Genomic DNA, 20,691 nt, shown 5'->3' with positions numbered 1-20,691 from the left:
TGTGCGGGGCATCCATTTGTTCGTAGGCGTTTTTTTGTCAACCTTTCATTTGTTTGGATAGCAGCCGAGACAAAATCAGACACAAGGTGAATTCATCTGAACACAAGAAATATGAAATCACTGCAACCTCTGCAAACATTTCATTAATAAATTGTGCAGCAAAATAAGTTCAGGGAACGGCTGTAAAGCTGACCATACAATCTGATTGTACAATTTCTTTAGGTCTGCCCAGAACTTTGTACTGCAGTAACTCATCTGATTGGATACAAAATGAATGCTTCTGAAAGAGTAGAATGCAGGCAGGAGGAAGCATTTTGTCGGTCACTTTTCCCCAGTGACGCTTGAACAATTGTGACATTATTGGGGGAGTCATGTGATTTCCATGAGGGGGGGGGGGTATATACCTGTAAGGATATTTACCTGTGAGTGACTCTATTATTTTATATATCTGACCTCTTTTCCCTAGTACATGTAACATGTAGCAGGGTACACGGCGTCCCCTCCCTCATCATGTTCTGGTCAGGAGTGGCCAGCGCTGTCATGGAGCCTTTCCTGGGAAGGAGTCCAGGAAGAGGCCGGCCCGTCCATTGTATTGTGAGACGGTCAATGAGGCCATTAAACTTTACAAAACTTTCTCCACCACCTTCCCGCTCTGTCAGTTAAAGGGACAGTGAGCCTGTCTCCAAGCCCCAGAGAGAGCCCCGTGAAGATGCAGGGAATTTGCCTCCTCTTCTCTTCATAAACTGCCTCTATTGTGCCCATCTTTGGATATGTCACCGGTGATAGCTGTCAGTGTTAGGGGCAGAGCAGTGACACAGGTCTGCAGAACTGTCATCTCAGAATCGTGTCCCTATTCCCCATATTTTTATAATGAGTTTGGCTGGAGTTCTGCTTTAAATATACCAGATACCTGTGTCCTGAGTTCTGTACATGGTGCGAGGACCCCCCCCCTTATCTCCAGGTATGTGAGGGGTTAAATAAAACAGCTGCTCCACCTTATAAAACTCCAATTGTGAAGGCTGAATCAAACCCAACACAACTGTCACTAATTATGATTTCCTTTCAATACTCCAACACCACCGCCCTACTATGACGCCCGGGGGGGGGTTAAATGATGACAACGAAATATGCCGCACATAAATTGGCACACATTGTATGATTGTATAGTGCTGACATATTTTCGTCAGCATTGTAAAAACAACTGAGCCAGTCCGAGCAGTCTCCTTACAGAGGAGCTGACACTGTAATGTCCTCCCACAGCCACACACTATTATTATACATTTATATAGCTCTGACATATACAGCAGTGTTGTACAGTGAACACTGAGCCAGTCTTATTAGTCTCTGTACAGAGGAGCTAACTCTCTAATGCCCATCCCCCCTATCACACAATTCTTTTGCTTCTCTCCTCTCTTCTCCTCCGGTTGCATAGAATTTGTGCTCAGCGGCCAGCGGTTTTCTTATGGTAATGAGCGCTCGGCCCAATCAGGGAAGGTTAATGATTTCGGTCGTGCTGGATGTCGGTTTTTGTATATATTTGATATTTTTGCCTCTCCAGTTGATTTGTATAATGAATATTCATCGTTCTGCATGCAGCGCACGTAGCGGCGGCGACTCTCTGCTCCTCAGCCGTAATTTTTACTAATTCAACATTTCAATTATTTCCCGCAATGGGACTCTCACCCTGCAGATTTCCTCCATCCCCAGGGGGTTGCCGAGACCCACAAAATTCACAAATTTTTGCTTCAAAGATGAAAAATAGTTTTGTATTTTGTGTGTTGGATGCGTCATTGGACGCATGCGGTGGATTGAAGTGACACATTTGGGGTAAAGGAGCACCACCTCTTCCAGCCTAATATGGTTGCCAGCAGAGAACAATTCCCTATGGGGCCAGAAGGTGAATGTGGGATAGAAGACTTTGAATCTAAAACTCTGAGCGCCATTCATTACCCTCTAATTCATTGCCCCTCGTTCATCCATCACTCATGCTGCCATCTTCTCTGATCGTATTCTGCATGCGGAGTCTTCCCTTTACGTGTGATCTCACCTGTGTTTGCTGTGCAGAGTCTGTCCTATCCCACAAATCCATACAAATCCTGCCAGGAAGAGTTTATCTGATGCAGCTTCCCATAATGGAATGACAACAGTGCTGCACGGCTCCTGAATTCATAGCAGAGTTGTCACCTTAATGTAGGCTGTGCATACTTGCAGTGGGGTGAGATGGTGATGGGTGCGTGGGGGGTGGCTAACAGCAACACATGGCCACACCCAGCACCCCCACCATTTTTGGAGTGACTACACTGACTCCTCCCATTGTGATCTGCAGTGTCTGGGAAGGGGAGTTTGGGGGGACATCAATGAAGAATTTGGCTCTCCTTTCCAGCATTTCTTTGTAAGTTATAAATGAATCTTTGAGTTTTTTTGCCGTCCCATATTTCAGATAACCATGTCATGACTCCGCTCCCTGATCCACACAGTTTAGATTTCTGTGAATGATTCATTCTGTATAGTTGTACTGCAGTGTGGGATTATGGATAGTTCCCGCTCTGTCAGACATAACTGGTTCATTCACTGAGCACAAGCAGCCTGGCTAAGCGACCAGTGGGCACTGCAATCTGGAATGTTTCACATATAGGAGGATATGCGGTGGTACAGGGTTGGATGGCACCATTTATATTGGCCACCACTGTTGTGTAGGCCCTGGAGTCCCCTAGAGATGGACGAGTCTGTAAGTTCTATTCTCCAACTTGGAGGTTACTCTATATTTTACTCTTATCTAATGTCACCCCCCCCCCATCCTCTCTGGTTCCCTTTGGCTCTGGGGTTGTGCAGAGATTATATATTATATAAATCTGGCTCTCTGCTGAGATTTTTGTGATATTTGCCCCCCCTATTTTACATCTTCCCATCCCCCAGTTACACACCTTTTTTATTTTTCCATATCTGTTGTTCGGAATATTTTTCCCCACTGATAATTATTTTATTCGGGGCCTTAAAATAAAGACGCAGCTTGGCCCCGGTGTAATAATAATTCTCAGTAATAAATGTCAGGTGTTTAATGCTCTGTGATTGGTGGGGTTTGGCAGCTTTTTGTTTTCCCCGAGAGCTGAAAGCTGCAGATTGGAATGGAATAGATCTCTCATCCACAGAGCTGACACCTGGTCTGTGAGCGGGTTAGTAAAATTGTTATGGAATTGAAGCTGAATAGGAGACTACAAGGCCTAGCATCCCAGGCTTGGTGTCGGTATATGGACCACCCAGTCATTCATGTTTCACCTACATGGTAATTGTGAATTACATGAATCCCAGTCTGAATGAGATTTATTGTTTGCTCTGTATCCCAATCATTGCCTTATTTTCCTATAAAATAATGGTTTTCACCTGCAGCCTCTTGGCAACCACTTCCTGTCTGGACCCCGACGATGGCCCCGTGGCATTTCTCTGGGCAATTCCCTGATAGTGACAACAGCAGACCATACCGGTGTAATGTATAAATATATAAAAAGCCACCTCCATCTTCCGTGGGTCAGGGTGACAACATAGAAGTACCATTGGGAGACAGAGACATAGTGTTGTCACCCTAACAGGAAGTGCCCATACAGAGACCTTCCTGGCAGAATCATCAGAACATTGCTGCAATTTTAACAATGACATTCAATACAATACTAATGTGTCAGATTGTCTGTGTTCCGCATTCAGCTGCCATCCATAGATAGGACGCTGCAACTGGTGATTCTACAGGGGGGTTAAGTCGCTGCGTTGTGTGAGATTAAAGTTGCCTGTGTAGGTCGGCCCTGAGGATCACCCATGTCTTGTCATCCTGGCAGGAGTTGCGTTCTTCCATGTGATATTACATCGCTGTCTCCGGTGTTTTGGGTTCGGAGTGACAGTTGCCTGGTAACTCCGCATGGCATTGTAGTCCTTGAATTATGCGAGAGAGAAGAAAACCCTGTGGTGGCACAGAGATTATTTCTGCCTGCCGCCATTTACATACCCACACCGCCTCACATGGCATTAATTTTTCACCATGTTTGTGTCAGCTGGAAATTGATTCCATGCAATGTGTCAGTAGAGGTGCAGGGGATGTGGCGATGTTCAGGGGCTCAGTTCCGCATCGCAGGGGTTAATGCAACTGCCACCTGCAGAGATTTTCCTGCATGCTGGGCTATCTATGGGGAAGATTTATCAACTGCACAATGGGGGCGATCGGGAGCGGTGACACCAAATGTGATATAAATTCCACTCTGCTGCTTGGTGGTAACACTGCTGGAATAATCCATGCCTTGCGCCCTACAACCCCCCCCCCCATCACAAAGGGTGACCCCCTTATTACATATGCTGTATGTGTGTCACAGCTGAGCGTTCCACACGAGGAGGCGCTTTGAATCTCCTCCTGGCAGTCTGTGGTTGGGCACAGATCTCTTACCACCACCATCGTCAACATGTTGCAATTTAACCATCGCTGGCTGCAGTATATTGTAAAACTGTGCTGGGCGGACATTATTTGCTTTGCGTGTTACAATTGTAGTTTTTATTGGAATAAATCCGTTTTACAGCCTTTATCTGTCTGCATGAAATGATGGCCCCGTGTCACCATCAGGAATCTCACCCTGTGAAATGCCAACACTGTGCTATGTCTGTGTAATGCGGGTAGAAGCAGCCACTTGTAATCTCCACTACAAGTGACAACGTAAGAGCACAATTATGAGACAGGAACAGAACGTTGTCACCCCATAACAGTAAGTGGTTGGAGCTGCAAGTGTGCGGCCGATATTAGAAGCTGCAAGTGTTGAAAAATCACAGGGTCCAGTTTGGATGAGATTTATTGATGGGGTGTCTGGTAATCCTATATGTGATGATGGAGGATATCTCTGTACCCCCCCCATACACACCACAGTAAATTGGGTCATTGCCTGGAATGGGAGTAATGGGGGACTTTCTGGAACGGCTCTGTGATTAGTTGGGTTCACCCCTTGGACCCGACCCCCTCCCCCCCATAGCGCATTCTATTTCCATGGCCTCACCTGTGGCTAATGTGCAGAATAGGCGAGCCAGCTTGTTTACATATTCCTCCTCTGGCTGGCATGCAAATGGGTCATGTGATCTGAGAACATTTACATATTTGTCCCCTGAGCGGGCGGGATCTCTCAGGTGTGGTGAATGGATTGTGCTGTGCCGAGGTTCTGGTGAATTATCGATTATTTGGGCAGATTCTGGCTTCTCAAATTATAGGAATACATTATGAGGAATGGGAAAGTGTTAACAAGGGGAAGTAAAGGGCCCCTCCGCTCTGTGTTTGAGGGCCTTTGTTGGTGAGATCTCCTCTCTGAGATCATGAATTTGCAACCATTACCCCCTTTCTGGGCTTTGGTGCAAATCTAGGGTGGAATTCACACTCCGCATGAATGTGGCCTGATTGTACATTATCTCAGGTGCCCAATTTTACCAAGTCAGATCAATAAAAAGTTTTCTAAGCAAAGCCTGAAATACGAGGCTGCACGATTCTTGAAGACGGTCGGTATCGGGTCAGGACGGTGTAGAATTGGGTCAAACCGTCCATTACTCTACACAAAAACTGCTTCAGATTTGTAGTGATTGATTAATGATTTCCAACACGTTTTGGTGGTCAGAGCCTCCTCCATCAGGGCAATCCTGGAAAAACGACCCAACTTCCTATAATGAACCTTCTTGGATATAATAATTTATGGAGACGTCAGCTGTGCTGATTTGGCTGGTGCAATGCTGACGTTTTGGTCCTTGTAGCGGGTGGGAGCCCTGAACCAATTTGTATTGGTTTTCCAATTGACTGATGGCTTTGCTACATTACACTGTAATTGTTACATGCTGATTGGCCAGGCCACTAAATCATAAGTGCCCGCCCCCTAGGAGCCATTTTTTGTAATTTTTTTTTCGAGTGGCTGGCGATGTTTAGGAAAGATTTGGGTGGAGCTAGGGAAACTTGGTATGGTGTCGCGGAGGGTTTGGTTGGGGCAAGAGAATGTCCATGTGTACAGTTTTTTTCTGTGGGGGTGTAGATATATAATTTTTGTCTTCTGTCCGGGCTCTGACCCTCCTCTCCTCCTTTTCTCTCTTCTCAGGCTCCTTCCGGAATGACGGATTGAAAGCTACTGATGTCCTGCCCACCCTGAAGGAAAAGGTGGCCTTTGTATCAGGTATGGTGACCCTGCGGTCCTCTGATTGGACACTAATGATTAGAACATTAAATAACTCTTTTCATTCCGTTGATATTCATGTAATGGATTTTAAACCATAAACTGCCCCTTTTATTAATGGCTATTACCTTCCTTCAGAGGGGAGGAGTCGGCACTGTGAGCCAATAAGGTTGAAGTTCATTGCCTATTGCTGCTGAAGCTGTATTGGTTGGAGACCCATAGGATCCAATCAGGCATAGAAACCAATTAGCACGCTAATGGAGGCTGAATTCTGATTGGTTGCTCTGTATTGGGTTGTTGAATGGAGTGTCCTGACATCTGGATTCTCTATTCACTGATTTGTAGACCCCAGATTTTCCGTGTTTTGTGCCACAAATTAATATTGGATGATGGAGATTGGAAAGAAAAGTTGTTCAGTTGCCAGTTAGTATTGTTTCCAGTGATATGCCTGCCCAGCGGTACCGGTGTGATTAATACACTGACCCAGCCATTCTGATTGGTCGCTGAGGGGTCTGGTGGTTCTCGTGGCCCGGATTCCCCTCTGTCAGTTCTGTGCATGATTCTGGGGCCTCTCCCCCGCTATTCGCCCAGAGCTCACAATCCGCGTTATCTCTTTAGCCAGATGTGGTGGTTAAATAACCTGCTGTAATCGCAGATCATCTGCTAATCCCCCACAGGCTGTGCACTTCAGAAGCTTCTGCCCACTTTTGTCTGGATTATACTGTGAGCCCGATCGCTCAGTACCGGCACCCTGCCGGGGTTAACCCATTTCTTGCGTTCTGAGCCAGTTGTGGAGTCACATAAACACCGGGGCTGAGGGAGGGGTTCTATAGAACAATGCAACTTTCACAGCTCACACACTTTTCAAATACCAATTAGATTTTTAGGGGTTTGCACCTCTGTATGTGTCACCTCTGGGGAGACTTTCTGTCTTTAGGACACCCCACTGAGCTGAATATCCCACCGTTTCCTTTCTCTTAATATTTCCCAAAAATCCAACAAAGAATCAGTAAAAGGAATAACAAACTGGCCATGCAGGATACAATCTGATCGTACAATCTCCTTTAGATCAGACGTTTGCCCCATGTTACACAATTTAGGTAGATATAAAGCAATCTGATTGGACAGGTTGGATGATAAGCCAGCCCCTGAGGTTTTATCAGCACCCACCCCTTCCCTGCTTACTCCATGGCTGGGGTTACACAAGGTCTCCATGTCAGCGAGCTAGAAGATTTGGCTGCCCATTGGTGGTTGAATATCATGTGAATGTCTGCCTGTGAAGGGTGAATGGAAGAACATTGAAATTGAAAACAATTCTTCCATCAGATTAAAAACTACATAAAGGCAGAAAGGAGATATTCAAGGTTTTTTTTCCTGTTCCAATTTAATATTTTCAATTTTCCCGTATAAACTTTGTAGAAATGTCGTTAAGTCAACTTCCATTCCAGGACACGTCGACAGACTGTGACTGGACAGTGAATGGAGAGCACAGTGATTAGCTCATCTCCCTGACGCTCTGCTTTCTCCTTCTATCAGCATGTTCACTGTTGGCAAACCTGATTGGCTGCTTGTGTTACTTCTCGCACTCCCAGTTGAAGCTTTGCAGCAAAGTACCCCCACCAGGCCTCCTTCAGGTATCTCCTGGTTTAAACCCCCCCCTCCCCCCAGACTGAGATACAAATTAGTAAATCATGGCTGCAGTTTCCCAGTCTCCAAAGAAAAAAAAGACTTTTTAGTGGGTTTGTGGGGAAGGGGCTCTGCGGAACACCCCGGGGACATAGAACGGTAATAAAGACGATTTGGCTGGTGGAACCAACAAGCGTAAAAAGCGTTTTGCAGCGGAGAGGAAAAGGGTGGCGACTGGCGGGAGGCGGGGAGAACTGGAGAAACGCCAAAGAAAGTTCCTAAAAATAGAAAAAGTCTAAAAGATCCAAAAATAGAGCCCTGGATGGAAACTGCGAGGGAGCGGTGTTTCATCTTGCTCGGATCTCGGCAGTCCATAGCTGGGGATTGACGGGTGGGCGAGGAGATCCGCCCCTGACACAGGCTCCCCAGGGTGAATAATACATTCACATGGTATCTCACACTCGAGATTCACTTCAATGATTATGCATTTTGTGTTGCATTTTTAAACAGTAAACAGAAAGTGGGCCACAGATACAATTATTGCATCACATTCATTGCACAGCGTGCAGTACTTTTTCAAACATTGGATTCTGAAGATGTAAATGACCCCAACTCACCACACCTGTATTATGTATGTGGAGGTGTGATGCATCCTGCAGGCACCACACACCTGCACTGCCCCCACTGATGCATTCTTACCAGGAAAATCCTGGGGTATCGCTCGGTACACTCAGCTCCAGCCAATCACTTCTGGGCATCTATAACCCTGAAATATGTCCACAGGAAACTGTGACCCCAATAAACCAAACCGGAAATGGGGACACCAATAAACCAAACAGGAAATTAGGACATCACCAATCATATTCAACGCAGAGATATCAACGAGGTGCAGTCATTTCACATAATGAAAGTGTGAACCCCCAAATCCAACCCATAACCCCAACATGAACCCACTGTGTCCCTAATCCCAATCCCCAATGCTAACTGTAACCTCCAACCCCAAACTCTTTTGTCAAACCCCATCACGAACCCCTTCCTCTGTGTCCCTTATTCCAACACCTAACTCTTCCCCCCAATTGTAACCCTATCCCTTATTCCAACCCGTAACCCTAACACTAGCAGCAACCCCAACATGAAGCCCTACCACCGTGCCCCTAACACTTATCCTAACCTCCAACCCTTTCCCCTACCGTATCCCAACCCCTAATTCTAACTTTAATCCCAATGCTCACCCCTTAACAGGAATCCTTACCACTGTGTCCCTTATCCCAACCCATAACCACAACCCCCACCTAATGCTATCAGGCAACCTTCCCCTACCTCTATGCCTCTAACCCCAGTCTGCAGGGTATAGAGGTTGGGGGTTATCCACACCTAAATATTTTGCAGCTTTGCTGGAGATTCCTCCACTTTCTGTCTGGTCATAGAAGTGTCACATGAGGACAGGAAGTGAAGGGAAAATCCCTGGATCTCTGTCGTTGATTCTGGAGATAACCCCCCCCCCATATCTGGAACACAAAGATAAATCATCGCTGTGCGCTCATCTCATCTGTATTTTTATTTCTAGCACAGACAGATATTCAAATATTTTCAATGCTGAAACCTCTGTGGGCTTTTTATTGTCAGCCTGTCAGATTTGATCTCACTTCCTTGGTTGTATTACAAGAACAGGAAGTGAGGGGAAATTGCTGTAATGGCGTAAAACCTGACAGGGGTTCCAACCTCCCCCTTTCATCCAATACAAAAGTAAAGAAATGATTCGGGTACAGAAATTCTTTAAAAGTTTCTTTCATCGTCTGATTGGATGAGTTTGTCTTTGTGTTTGAAATTCCCTAATAGTTGTCGGAGAGGGCGGGGCAACACAAGGAGCCAATCAGGAGTTCTCACATGTCAGGAGGATAGAGATAACCTTATCATTCTTCTATTGACATATAGAGTCCAATCACTGGCTGGGGGCGCGGCAGTGACCAAGCTGTCACATTTGATATACTACACAGGAAAGTCCGGTCACCTCCTTGACTGTTTGGAGATTTTCATAAAAAAAAAAAAAAAAGCGACAAATACTGAATCTCATAAATAGAAATCATGCGACTTTGAAGAACTGTACAATAAGAAGGAGGAGCAGTGGGAGGCCCCAGAACACTTTGGGCTTTCTGCCTTTACCCACCCCTCAGGGGAGGAGTCTGACTGTGGTGTCATCTAATGGGATGGGAGAAGTTGTCCCCATGTGACACATTTCATATAACAACTGTCACTGTGTGGCCAAGTGATTTTATCTTAGCAGATTCTTTATTTATTGATTGATTATTTATCGCAGATCAGGTGCCGTGCAGAATTAATCATCATTGACTCTCTCACTCTGCAGGTGGACGAGACAAACGAGGAGGACCAATCCTCACCTTCCCGGCCCGCAGCAACCATGACAGGATACGACAAGAAGACTTGCGCAGGCTCGTCACGTATCTGGCCAGCGTCCCCAGGTGTGTGTGATATGATGGCGTGTAATTGGGGGTTGGTGCAGAATAGAATCATCAACCAATCAGCTTTCACTGTTCAGATGGCTGCAGGGTAATGGCATGTTTGTTGCCCCGGGCAGAACCCCTCGTGGTGTCGGTGGAGGTCATCCCTTCTCCAATGATGTCCTGGAGATCTCATACAATTGTTTGCAACCAATCAATAAATGGGGTTAGTGGTGTCCCCTAACATTGTGCGGGACTTTGGGGCAATTTTCAGTCACATAGCTCAAATGGCTGAAAATCATTGGACCCCCCAAATGGAAATCTCGATTTATTTTCAGCGATTCAAAACTACATTCAGAGGTTGTGGAGATACCCTAGTGCCCTTTTCATGCATTTTGATGGAGATGGGGGGGGGGGGGGTTGTTATTTTCCTTATGAATTCCCAGAAGAGGTTCTAACCCTCCTCTTTCTGTGGTTTTTTAACCCGCAGTGAAGACGTGTGTAAGCGCGGATTCACCGTAATCATCGACATGCGTGGATCCAAGTGGGATTTGATAAAACCTCTTCTGAAAACGCTGCAGGAGGCTTTCCCAGCTGAGATTCACGTGGCACTGATCATAAAACCTGAAAACTTCTGGCAGAAACAAAAAACAAACTTCGGGAGCTCCAAATTCATCTTTGAGGTGAGCAATGGTGACAATCCGGTGATAGCAATAGATTTGTCTCTGATCATTGCGGATAATATTCATTAATCACTGACCAATCACAGCACAGGAAGTGCGGGGGTGACAACAGGCAATGCAGACTCCAACCACCTTCCCACTTCCTGTGTCTCCAGTTTCTGGAGGATCACCAAAACACCCAAACCCCCACCCTGTAGTCCAGCGCTCCATCACCTGCCTGAACCCCCTTTTGTCTGTCTTTGTTTTGTCACATAACTTTTGTTAGTTACGGATCTATAAACATTCCCCCTTTCCAATATTTTCCCCAGTGATCCTGCCAATAACTAACTTCCTGTCCTAAGGTGACAACACTGCACTGTATCAATGCAGAAACAGCAATGTCCCCTCAGGACGCATCTACAGAACACCTCCCCCTCTCCTCATATTGATAACATAGGAAGAGAGGGGTTTTGTAATCCTCAGAGATGGCTGGCAGTGCAGCACAGGCAGAGAGCCCACAGGAAGTTATCAGATCTCTGGGTTTCTGACAGGATCAGTTTGTTGTGCTGGAGGAATCTGATGAGGAGTTTTTGTCCTGGGAGGTTATTATTGGCCTCCATTGATGGGGGGAGTTCTGTGTGTCGATCTTCCAGGACTAAAACTCTTCCCTCAGATCTTCCAGGTGTTTCCTCTATGTCGCCCTCCCTAAGCCATTGTGTCTTGTTGCAGACCAGCATGGTGTCGGTGGAAGGTCTGACCAAGCTGGTGGACCCATCGCAGCTGACGGAGGAGTTTGATGGCTCCTTGGATTACAATCACGATGAATGGATTGAGCTTCGCGTCTCCCTGGAAGAATTCTTCAATAGCGCCGTCCATTTGTTGTCCCGGCTGGAGGACTTGCAGGAGATGTTGGCCAGGAAAGAATTCCCTGTGGACGTTGAGGGCTCCCGGAGGCTCATCGATGAACACACGCAATTAAAGAAAAAAGTAATTAAGGCCCCGGTGGAGGAGCTGGACCGGGATGGACAGAGGCTGCTGCAATGCATCCGCTGCGGTGACGGGTTCTCGGGCAGGAACTGCATCCCGGGAGGGGCTGACTTTCAGAGTCTTGTGCCAAAGATTACCAGTCTCCTGGACAAACTGCACTCCACGCGGCAGCACCTCCACCAGATGTGGCACGTCCGAAAACTCAAACTGGATCAATGCTTTCAGCTGCGCCTGTTCGAGCAGGATGCTGAAAAGGTAGGTGGGAGGGGACATGCAATGTACTGCATGGGATGTTCATGGCATTTACTAATGTGTGGGGGGGAGAACCTGGGGATGAGAGGAATGAAGAATCACATGGTGCAAAAAAATTGGTGCCCCAACCCCCTTCAGAGCTCCCTACATGTCATGCATATCCTGTTTAGGGTTTACCTGGAGCTCCGCAATGGCAGCCTCCATTTTCCTGGCTTTACAGGTTCTCTTTACGCATTATGGGGAATTATGACTTTTAGCGGGGTGAGAATATAAAGATGAGGCAAATATATAGAGTGCCCCCCCAGGACAGATATGATAATGGGTGCTGCAGGGGTCTGTACCTCCTTCTTTGCCCATTATAAGGGGTTCTTCCCATCCCTGTTCTGAGTTACTGGGTCAGTACCCCCTGCTGTGCCCAATATGAGGAGTTCCCCCCAGTCCTGTTCTTGGGTCTGTACCCCTGCTGTGCTCATTATTAGGGGTCCCTTTCATTCTTCTGTATGATGGTAACGGATGGAGCTGGGTCCACAATATTGGATGGGGACACCCCATAATGAATAGTGGGGGAGGGTATCCAGGACCCATGTGCACCATTGGTTTGCTCAGTCATGTGGTTGAGGTGCTGAACTTTGGAGATGAGCGACACCCCCATGGTTGTTTATTCTGTTACTTGGGTGTGATAGTTGATCTCCATGTAAAAGATCCCCAGAGGAGGAGGAAGGGGTTTGAGCCTCTGGCTGTTATTGTTTGTATCCCTTCTGAGAGTTTCCTTTACAGTCTAAGATGTCACCAGGAAAGGAAGTGATGGAGTATATTTTTAGGAGGTCAAAGACCGCTTTTAAATCCTAATGTTAAACCCAAACCAGAGGGGAAATGACTTGGGATGTGCAGCGGCCTGGACCGGCCAGCTGGGGATCGTCTCACAGTCTGGGCTGTCATTGTCTATAGCTGTGATCTGTATACCTCATACACTCCGTCGCATGATCACCATAATCCTGAGCCCATGGCTGACCTGTCCTGTCTGGGGGGGGGTTACAAGGGAGACAATGGCTGAGCTTTTATGGCTGCACTAATTTCTGTACTCTGACCCGATTTCAGAATAAGAGGAGATATTGGGATGCCATGGGGTGTTCTGGGGTGGAATAGATGTGAGCTGTGCTGCAGATGTCCCATATTGCAGCTTACCAACCCTTAGATGGGGCATCTGCATTTGTTTTCTTTTTTCCCTCTTTACTGCATTCATCTCCTTGCAGCTGCTGTGTGATTCGTGGCTGTGTAGGGGCTCCATTATGTATCTGTCATTCCCCTGGAGTCACATCTATGAGAAACGGCATGTGCAGGTGACATATAGAGGGCAAAGCGGCGATGGGGCTCCCAATATCGGCACCGGGCTCTCCCATGGCAGGAATACTACATCCCCTCTGTGCTGTATGATATTTGTAAGACCAGCCACTAAAATCTTATCTGTCACTAAATTTAACTTCAGAAGTTGCAGCTTAATGAATGTAATACCTAGTGATCCTACCACAGAGGTCCCTGTTCATACACTCCCAGTTATAGTGACAACACTCTGTCCCCAACTCCCAGGTTTATTTCTCCTTTGTCATCCCCATTTAATGGAGACTACAAAGAACAATGAAAATTACAGCTATGGTGTAGTGTTGTCACCATCATGAAACTGGGAAATGCCAGAGCAGGAGATGTGTTGCCTCCCCCCACACACACTGGCCTCATTGGGATCTGTAACGGGATCCTGGACGTCCCCGGGGCGAACGGGAAAAGAGATAACATTTCTCAGCAGCCTCCTCTGCCCTGAAATTCTCAGCACTCAGATGGTTCAATACTGCGGCCTCCACAGTGCATTACATCCATCACCGGCCCCTGAGGACCCCACTCTGAGAGAAAATTTAACAAGTCATGTGGAGACCGCAAACACCTACATTATGTTAATGATACTCATTTATATATTACTGACAAATACCGCAGCCCTGTACAGAGGAGCTGACACTCTAATGTCTCCCCACAGTCACACACTAATATTATACATTTATTTAGCGCTGACATATACTGCCGTGCTGTACAGAGAACACAGACAGTCCCATCAGTTTCTGTACAGAGTAGCTGACACTCTAAAGCAAAATATAATATTCAGCTAGTGGGGTGGGGATCACTGTGAAGGCCAAGCCCTGCCATATAACTGCCATGTTTCTGCCTGATGGGGTCCATGTCCCGCTACCTCAGGGGTCCCTTTGCTGGTCCCGGATTTTGGTGTCATTAGGAAATCTCGGTGCAGTGGTTCGGCCTCGTGAATAATGCAGCAGAGCCATCTGTCAGTGACACGGCAAACCCTGTGCTGCCGCCTGGAAGTGGCGAGTTCTGCGCTCACCCCAGTCAGGCGATTGATATGGAGACGTTCATATCTCATCCATTATTCATTTCATCTTCCGGCATTTACACGAGAGACAGAGGTGGTCATGTGATCCTTCTCTGCCTTTCCCAGAATGCTCAGCAAAGGGGTTCTGTGTATTCCCCTGCAATGTGTATTCATTATTCTGCGGCTCAGCTTCCTGCATAGTAGGCCTATCGCAATTCATGTGTTCCCCGAGTCCCTGAAAACAATTCCCTCCCTGTGAGGCTGATCCCCTCTACCATAATAGAGACATAGACACTGAGCCAATGATGGCTCCCTCTATTGTCTAAACCACAGATGTTTGTATATAAAGAGAGCCCTGGTATTGGACCAGTTATTTCCTCAGCAATCTTTGTGTAACCATAAATATGCATTTGATGTGTTTCATGCGTGATATTTACCTGTAAAAGTCTCCTTTATGTAGAGATATAAAAGACCTGAGACTGCTGCTGGATGTCTCCAGCAGACTCAGAGCTCTCACTCAGGAGATCCTCTATAATATTACTCTTTGCTCTATAAAAGTTTATGCTGAGGGGAGGGGCAGAGGAGCTGATCCATCACCAACAGTAATTAGGCACTGCTAGAAGTGGGGAGGTCTGAACCTAGATAGTAAGTATGGCTGAAGCCTGAACAAAGATGGCTTAGTCCCTGGAGATAAAAGCAGGTGACAACATTGTCAGAGGGGTGCACCGTGTGAGAGGTAATAAATACCTGGAGGTGTCACAATTATATTTCTGCACAGAATATGATAGCATCACAGGACAGGTCCATTTTAATGTATTCTGTCTCTGGTGGTGTTGTGTCATGGCCTCTTCATCTTCACCAATGGCATTGTGGGAATCCAGGTGTTTGGAACAATCTGCGTTTTCCCGTTTTCTTGGATCTGGAGGTTCCATTCCAGAGCCACTGGAAGCAGACATCAGGCCGGAGGGTTTATTAATGAGGGGTCAGGCGGCCAGAAGCCAGGAGATGAGGGGCAATTCACAGGGGGCAATAAATGATCCAGTGGTGGGGTGTGTGTTGTTATGAGGAGCTCTCTCTCTTTCTCCCCCCTCTCTCTCGCCCCCCTCTCTGTCTCTCTCTTTTTTTCTCTCTTTCTCTCCTCCTTGTCTCCCCCTCTTTGTTGCTATTTCCATCCATTGATCCTGGAGTGACTCTCCTATAAATAGTTCTCCCTGACATTGTGAAGGAATTTGCATTCTATGTTTTGCCACCATTCTTGGCATCTCCTTGACAAGGAATTGAATTATTTAAAAGCTGTAGCAATCTATCATGCAGCGCACATAAGCGAGGTATATGAGGTCCCTGCGGGGGGGTGCTGTTCCCGCTTCCGCAAATCAAGGCTTTTCCAGATGATAAAAATAGCGCTGCCAAACTGCATGGTAACGCCTTCATCCGTGCGGAGAGAGCGGGCGAGGACGGCCAATATCTAATGATATAGGTCATAACAGCGGGGATTATGGGTAGAGGAGATCATCGGCTATGCTTTCACTTGTAGTTCCTTGGTACTTCCTAGGTTATTGGTACTTCCTTGTGGGGACAGCCCAGGGTAAATATGACATGTGGAATCCCAATCTGCTGCACCCCATGCCATGCCTTTCGTATGAACAAAGTGCATACCAACCAAATATGTTCAGGTATGTATGCAGCTGGGAGATAAAACTCATTAGGTTGGGGGAGATTTCTTTTCAGTTTCTGTTCTAAAGATATAACAGGAAATAAGAGGAAATCTTTCTGAAGTGACCTCCATGTTTATCCCAGAATGTCCTGTACTGGGCGGGCTCTTTCTTATCATATTTCTATCTCAACTTTCCAAATCCAGTAAAAAAAAACTAATTTAGTGAAGCCGCCAGGATCATCAAACCGCAGACAAACAAGGATCGTCCAAGACCAGAAGGCAGAGAAGTGACCCTGGAAATGTCCACACACACCTGGCCAGGGGAAATCCCTAACATTGATCTGCTTAATAAAATGCACATTGTGTCATGTTCATCCGATGGCTTCAATACCACTAGGAAGGTACAGGGAGAGCCAGGGGGTTGGCATTTTCAGGATGACCCTGTCAGTGGCAGCCTCCATATTTCCCTGTATATACAGCACCGTCCACTATCAATGAAGATTTACAACACTCTGATTCCATGTTTATCCTAAGGTGTAAACTAGAAACGTGTGCACTACAGCAGGAAAACTACAACTACCAGCAAGCCCAGCTAGGCACTGAGAGGTTTGCAGGTGACCCCATCACAGAGATCCATGACTTCTTCAGGTGTGTTTGCCCTGTATGGGGGAAACCTGCAGCCTTGGGATGATGATGATGGGGCTTTGATGGTCATTAGCATCTGAATTTGCATAATCTGCGGGTGGGGCCCGGGGTGCTGAGCACGATTTCCTCTCTGTAATTAGAAGAATAAATTCTTATAATAAATGCAATCAATTCCTTTCAGAAGCTTCACAGCAAATTGTTCATCCAGAAAATGAAAAGAAGTCATTGTATGTAAATCGGTGGGTCTACTAATTGCTTAATAACTGAGGGGATCTGCACTGCGGATCCCTCCACAAAGGTAAAGCGAGCCGTGTGATTTGTCAACACCGACCTCCCCCTTTCCCCCTATTATATTATCTGTTAATTTCTGCCGAGACAAAATATTGCCCCATCGGGTCTGACTGAGCAGGATTAGGATTTTAGAATTTCCTGTGTTTCTGAAATGAATTCAGAGATGGTGAGACCCAAATTAGGGGCCACACAGAGATCAGGGGGCCTCTGTTTTCTCGGTACAGTGCTGCGGTATATATGTCAGAGCTTTATTTACAAGTGTTTTAAGGGGTTGCAGAGGATAATAATTTCCAGTATAGGATTCTCAGTCTCTGTTGTTTATTTTGTGTTGTTGGGGGGGAGTTCGGCCGACCCTATGACTTTCGGTATATCAGTATAATTATAATAAAGACAGTGCAATGATTTTGATGCATCAGTGACCTCTGTGTTGCATGCAGTTGGTGAACATAAGCATAAAATCATCTCAGTACACTGAAATCAGCCAAAAGGTCACATGGGCAGCCTGGAAATCTCACTGTAATGTAACTGAAGGTTCTTGCCCGGTCTGCAGATCTATTTCTGATGTTCAGTTATTCACAATGACAAATCACTTAAACATCTTGGGGACCTCTGTACACACACTCGAGACGATTTTCTCTCCATTCCTTTCTTAAAGAGCTACATGGGGGTGTTGATCAATATCTCTGACCCTGATTCCTTCCACTACTCATAACTGCACTGAAGTCCTGATTGCCTGTGGACTCTTCTCATTAGATTGCGGTGTTGAAGGCCAACACTTTTTCATGCAGTCAGAGAGTGCTGGAGATGGCTGTTGAGGTTTTTTGGTTTGTAGGATGAGACTGACAGATCGCTGCCCAGTGATCTGCTGATCACTGATGAGAAGCCCAATCCGATCTCCTTAGGATGTTTTTTTTTTTTTTTTTTTTAAATAGGATCTGAGCCTCAGAGTTGGTTACACTTCTGTATTCCCCCATTTGGAAGGCCTGAGGGCATTGCACTACTCAAATACCAACCTTTGGGCTTCAAAAAGTGGCACCTGGAGTGCCCTGGTTCAGTCACATGATTTATATCCAGCATATGACCCAGGACCCCAGGTTCTGTCTACAAGATCATGGTGAAACCGCTCTTTTCTGTCCTAGCAGGTATGGGACCCTATTAGTCATTTTTACACAGGCTGCTAACAAGCTTGTATTTAGCTTGGGGTCACTAGGGATCATAGCACTGACCCATACAGTTTGGATATATTGTTTCTTATAACATTTTCTTGGTTCTCTTTCAGATGTTTGATTGGATCTCCCACAATAAGGAGGTTTTCCTGCAGGGTCACACAGAGATCGGAATGAGTTACCAGCACGCCCTGGACCTGCAGACGCAGCACAATCACTTCGCCATGAACTCCATGGTAAGACAACGAGAAATCTTTGTATTTGTCTGGCTTCAGCCGGCTGCAGTCACTTTTACCTCTTTGTGGTTGAATATTTTTCCTTTAATTTTATTTACAGGATAAAAAACTGCTAAGCAATTACATTTGGTGTGGATTACCATTCATTGTCTTCTTTATGTGTTTATGCAAAGTTTGAGCAAATAAATCCTAATCCCAGATAGGATTTAGCCGTTAACGCTTCCAGAGTCGTCTTCTGTGATTCCTTTTTGAAGCCATTAGTGGCTACAATTCACCACAATACCCCTCCCCTTATTACAGGAACTTCTCGTACCCTTCAAAGGGATTTGCAGCATGAAACACTAACTGCACACAATCTGCTGTAATAGTGATTGCTGTGTGCGGAGTTTTCTTTTAAGAAACCAGAGAAGGTTGGAAAAATTAAATGCTGAACAGCGTAGGCGTCTGCTGTCATTTGTATTGAAGGAGAATTGTCTCTCCAGCTCCTGACAGCACCGCTGTGTACAGCTAATACAATACAATTGTGTAAAATGTTTTGTAGGGAGTTTTTTTTATTTTTTTGCCTCTCTGAGTAGAGAAAATTACAGAATAAATTCCAGCGTGTTCTGCATAGAACAAAAGCCACCCCCCTCCTCCCATCATCATCTATAGATGTAAAAATGTAACTGCAAAATCCAGCAGATCCGTGAGACCTACGTAACAAAGAGAACCTGTCGCCTCATTACAAGAACCAAACACTGCACCCCACAAGGCATTTTCTGCCTAAAGTGACTCCTAGAATGTTCCTAATCTGGATCGACTTTAATGGCAAAAAACTTTTAATATTGGGCGTGCGAGATTCCCGTCGCTTACCCTTTGAATATAATTCAGTATGTAGTTTATGATGACCAAATATAATGAGATATCAACACACAACAACAATATCACAGGATTGGAGATACAGCCAAAATATCAAAGTGTATCCAAAGCTGTGATCCTAGGAAAGTTATTGTAATGATATTACGGTGCTTCCCCAAAAACACTGCTCACCCCCCTCCCCCCATATAAAAATATAAACAATATAATCTAAAACAAAAAGAGCTGCATAATATATTGGCGCTATATAATTGCTGTTTAATATAAATAACAATGCTAAGATGAAATGGCGCAACAACAGAATCTACTCAAAGCATAAAAAGGAAATATTTTCATCCTAGAGCTTCAGAGGAAAGTTTTTCAATATCCAATAAGAGCAGGATTCCAGTGACACCGCCGTTATGTCAATGACTTCCAGGTATTTGGAAGCACAACAAATACATCTCCTTTGGTTGAGGTCACCGGATTCCCTTCTGACCATTTACTATAAAGCAGAGGAAATGTGCACAATGTTGGTGGGCTTCTCGTCTTGTCCAATCCCTTTGTGTACAATTCTTGCCCCTGTGGTCCTCTGTGGTTTCTGCAATGGGGGGCAGAATGGGGTGAATGGATAAACTCTACTTGTGGAGTGACCCATGAAGTGGTTTCCAGTCGGTGAATGTTACAGGAGATGAAGTAATCTTATGCGATATTAACCGGCTTTGCCCACCATGTGTGTGCCATCCCTGGTCCCTGCATGTGAACACAGCACAGACTCTTCTGGGAGATCACAGTGGAGTCCATTGTGAAAGGCGATGACCTGAAAATCTGAAGTGATTTTCACACGTTCACTCGGAGGGTCGCTATAGCTTGCACTGCGCAGGTTCTGCAGACACCTCCTGCCGGGGGCACTTGCGAGGTGTTTAAGTGAGAAGGTTTGAAAGCCACTGACCCTTCATCACTCCTCTTGTCTCATCTCATGAAAATAATCCGGCAGGCATGTTCTTTGTAGATTCGGCTAATCCAGAAGAGCTGCCAGGGTTATTATCTCCCAAAAATTGCAGATATTTTAACTCAAATAATGATTATTTTTGGGAGGGGGTTTGGGTGCAGACAGCATGACAAGGAGCCAGATTGTTTACTGTATTTTATCATTTATTCACCATAATGAAAATATTGGTGTTCGTGATTTCTGACTGAAATTTGCCAGAGCTCTGTGGTTCGGTTGTCTGGAATAATAGCGATTTACTCTGATAATCACAACTGCATGCTCTGTTTGGTTCTGCTGTCGCCCAGCGAGCTCGGTTTGGTTCTGCTGTCGCCCAGCGAGCT

The 20,691-nt window shown here is 45.8% G+C and overlaps 1 protein-coding gene across 1 annotated transcript in view; it reads left to right on the top strand.

Annotated features, from left to right (window-relative positions):
• Positions 1 to 20,691, top strand: part of KALRN (kalirin RhoGEF kinase) — a 144,763-nt gene that overhangs the window by 31,400 nt on the left and 92,672 nt on the right. The window contains 5 exon segments of the mRNA XM_072417896.1: positions 6,099 to 6,173; positions 10,165 to 10,279; positions 10,749 to 10,941; positions 11,650 to 12,162; positions 18,403 to 18,525. Coding sequence (XP_072273997.1) covers positions 6,099 to 6,173; positions 10,165 to 10,279; positions 10,749 to 10,941; positions 11,650 to 12,162; positions 18,403 to 18,525 — 1,019 coding nt within the window.

Source organism: Pyxicephalus adspersus, chromosome 7 (assembly GCF_032062135.1).
Source record: "Pyxicephalus adspersus chromosome 7, UCB_Pads_2.0, whole genome shotgun sequence".
In the NCBI taxonomy this organism is placed as follows: Eukaryota; Metazoa; Chordata; class Amphibia; order Anura; family Pyxicephalidae; genus Pyxicephalus; species Pyxicephalus adspersus.
Note: the sequence above shows the minus strand (reverse complement) of the source record. Positions and strands in the feature narration are given on the sequence as shown.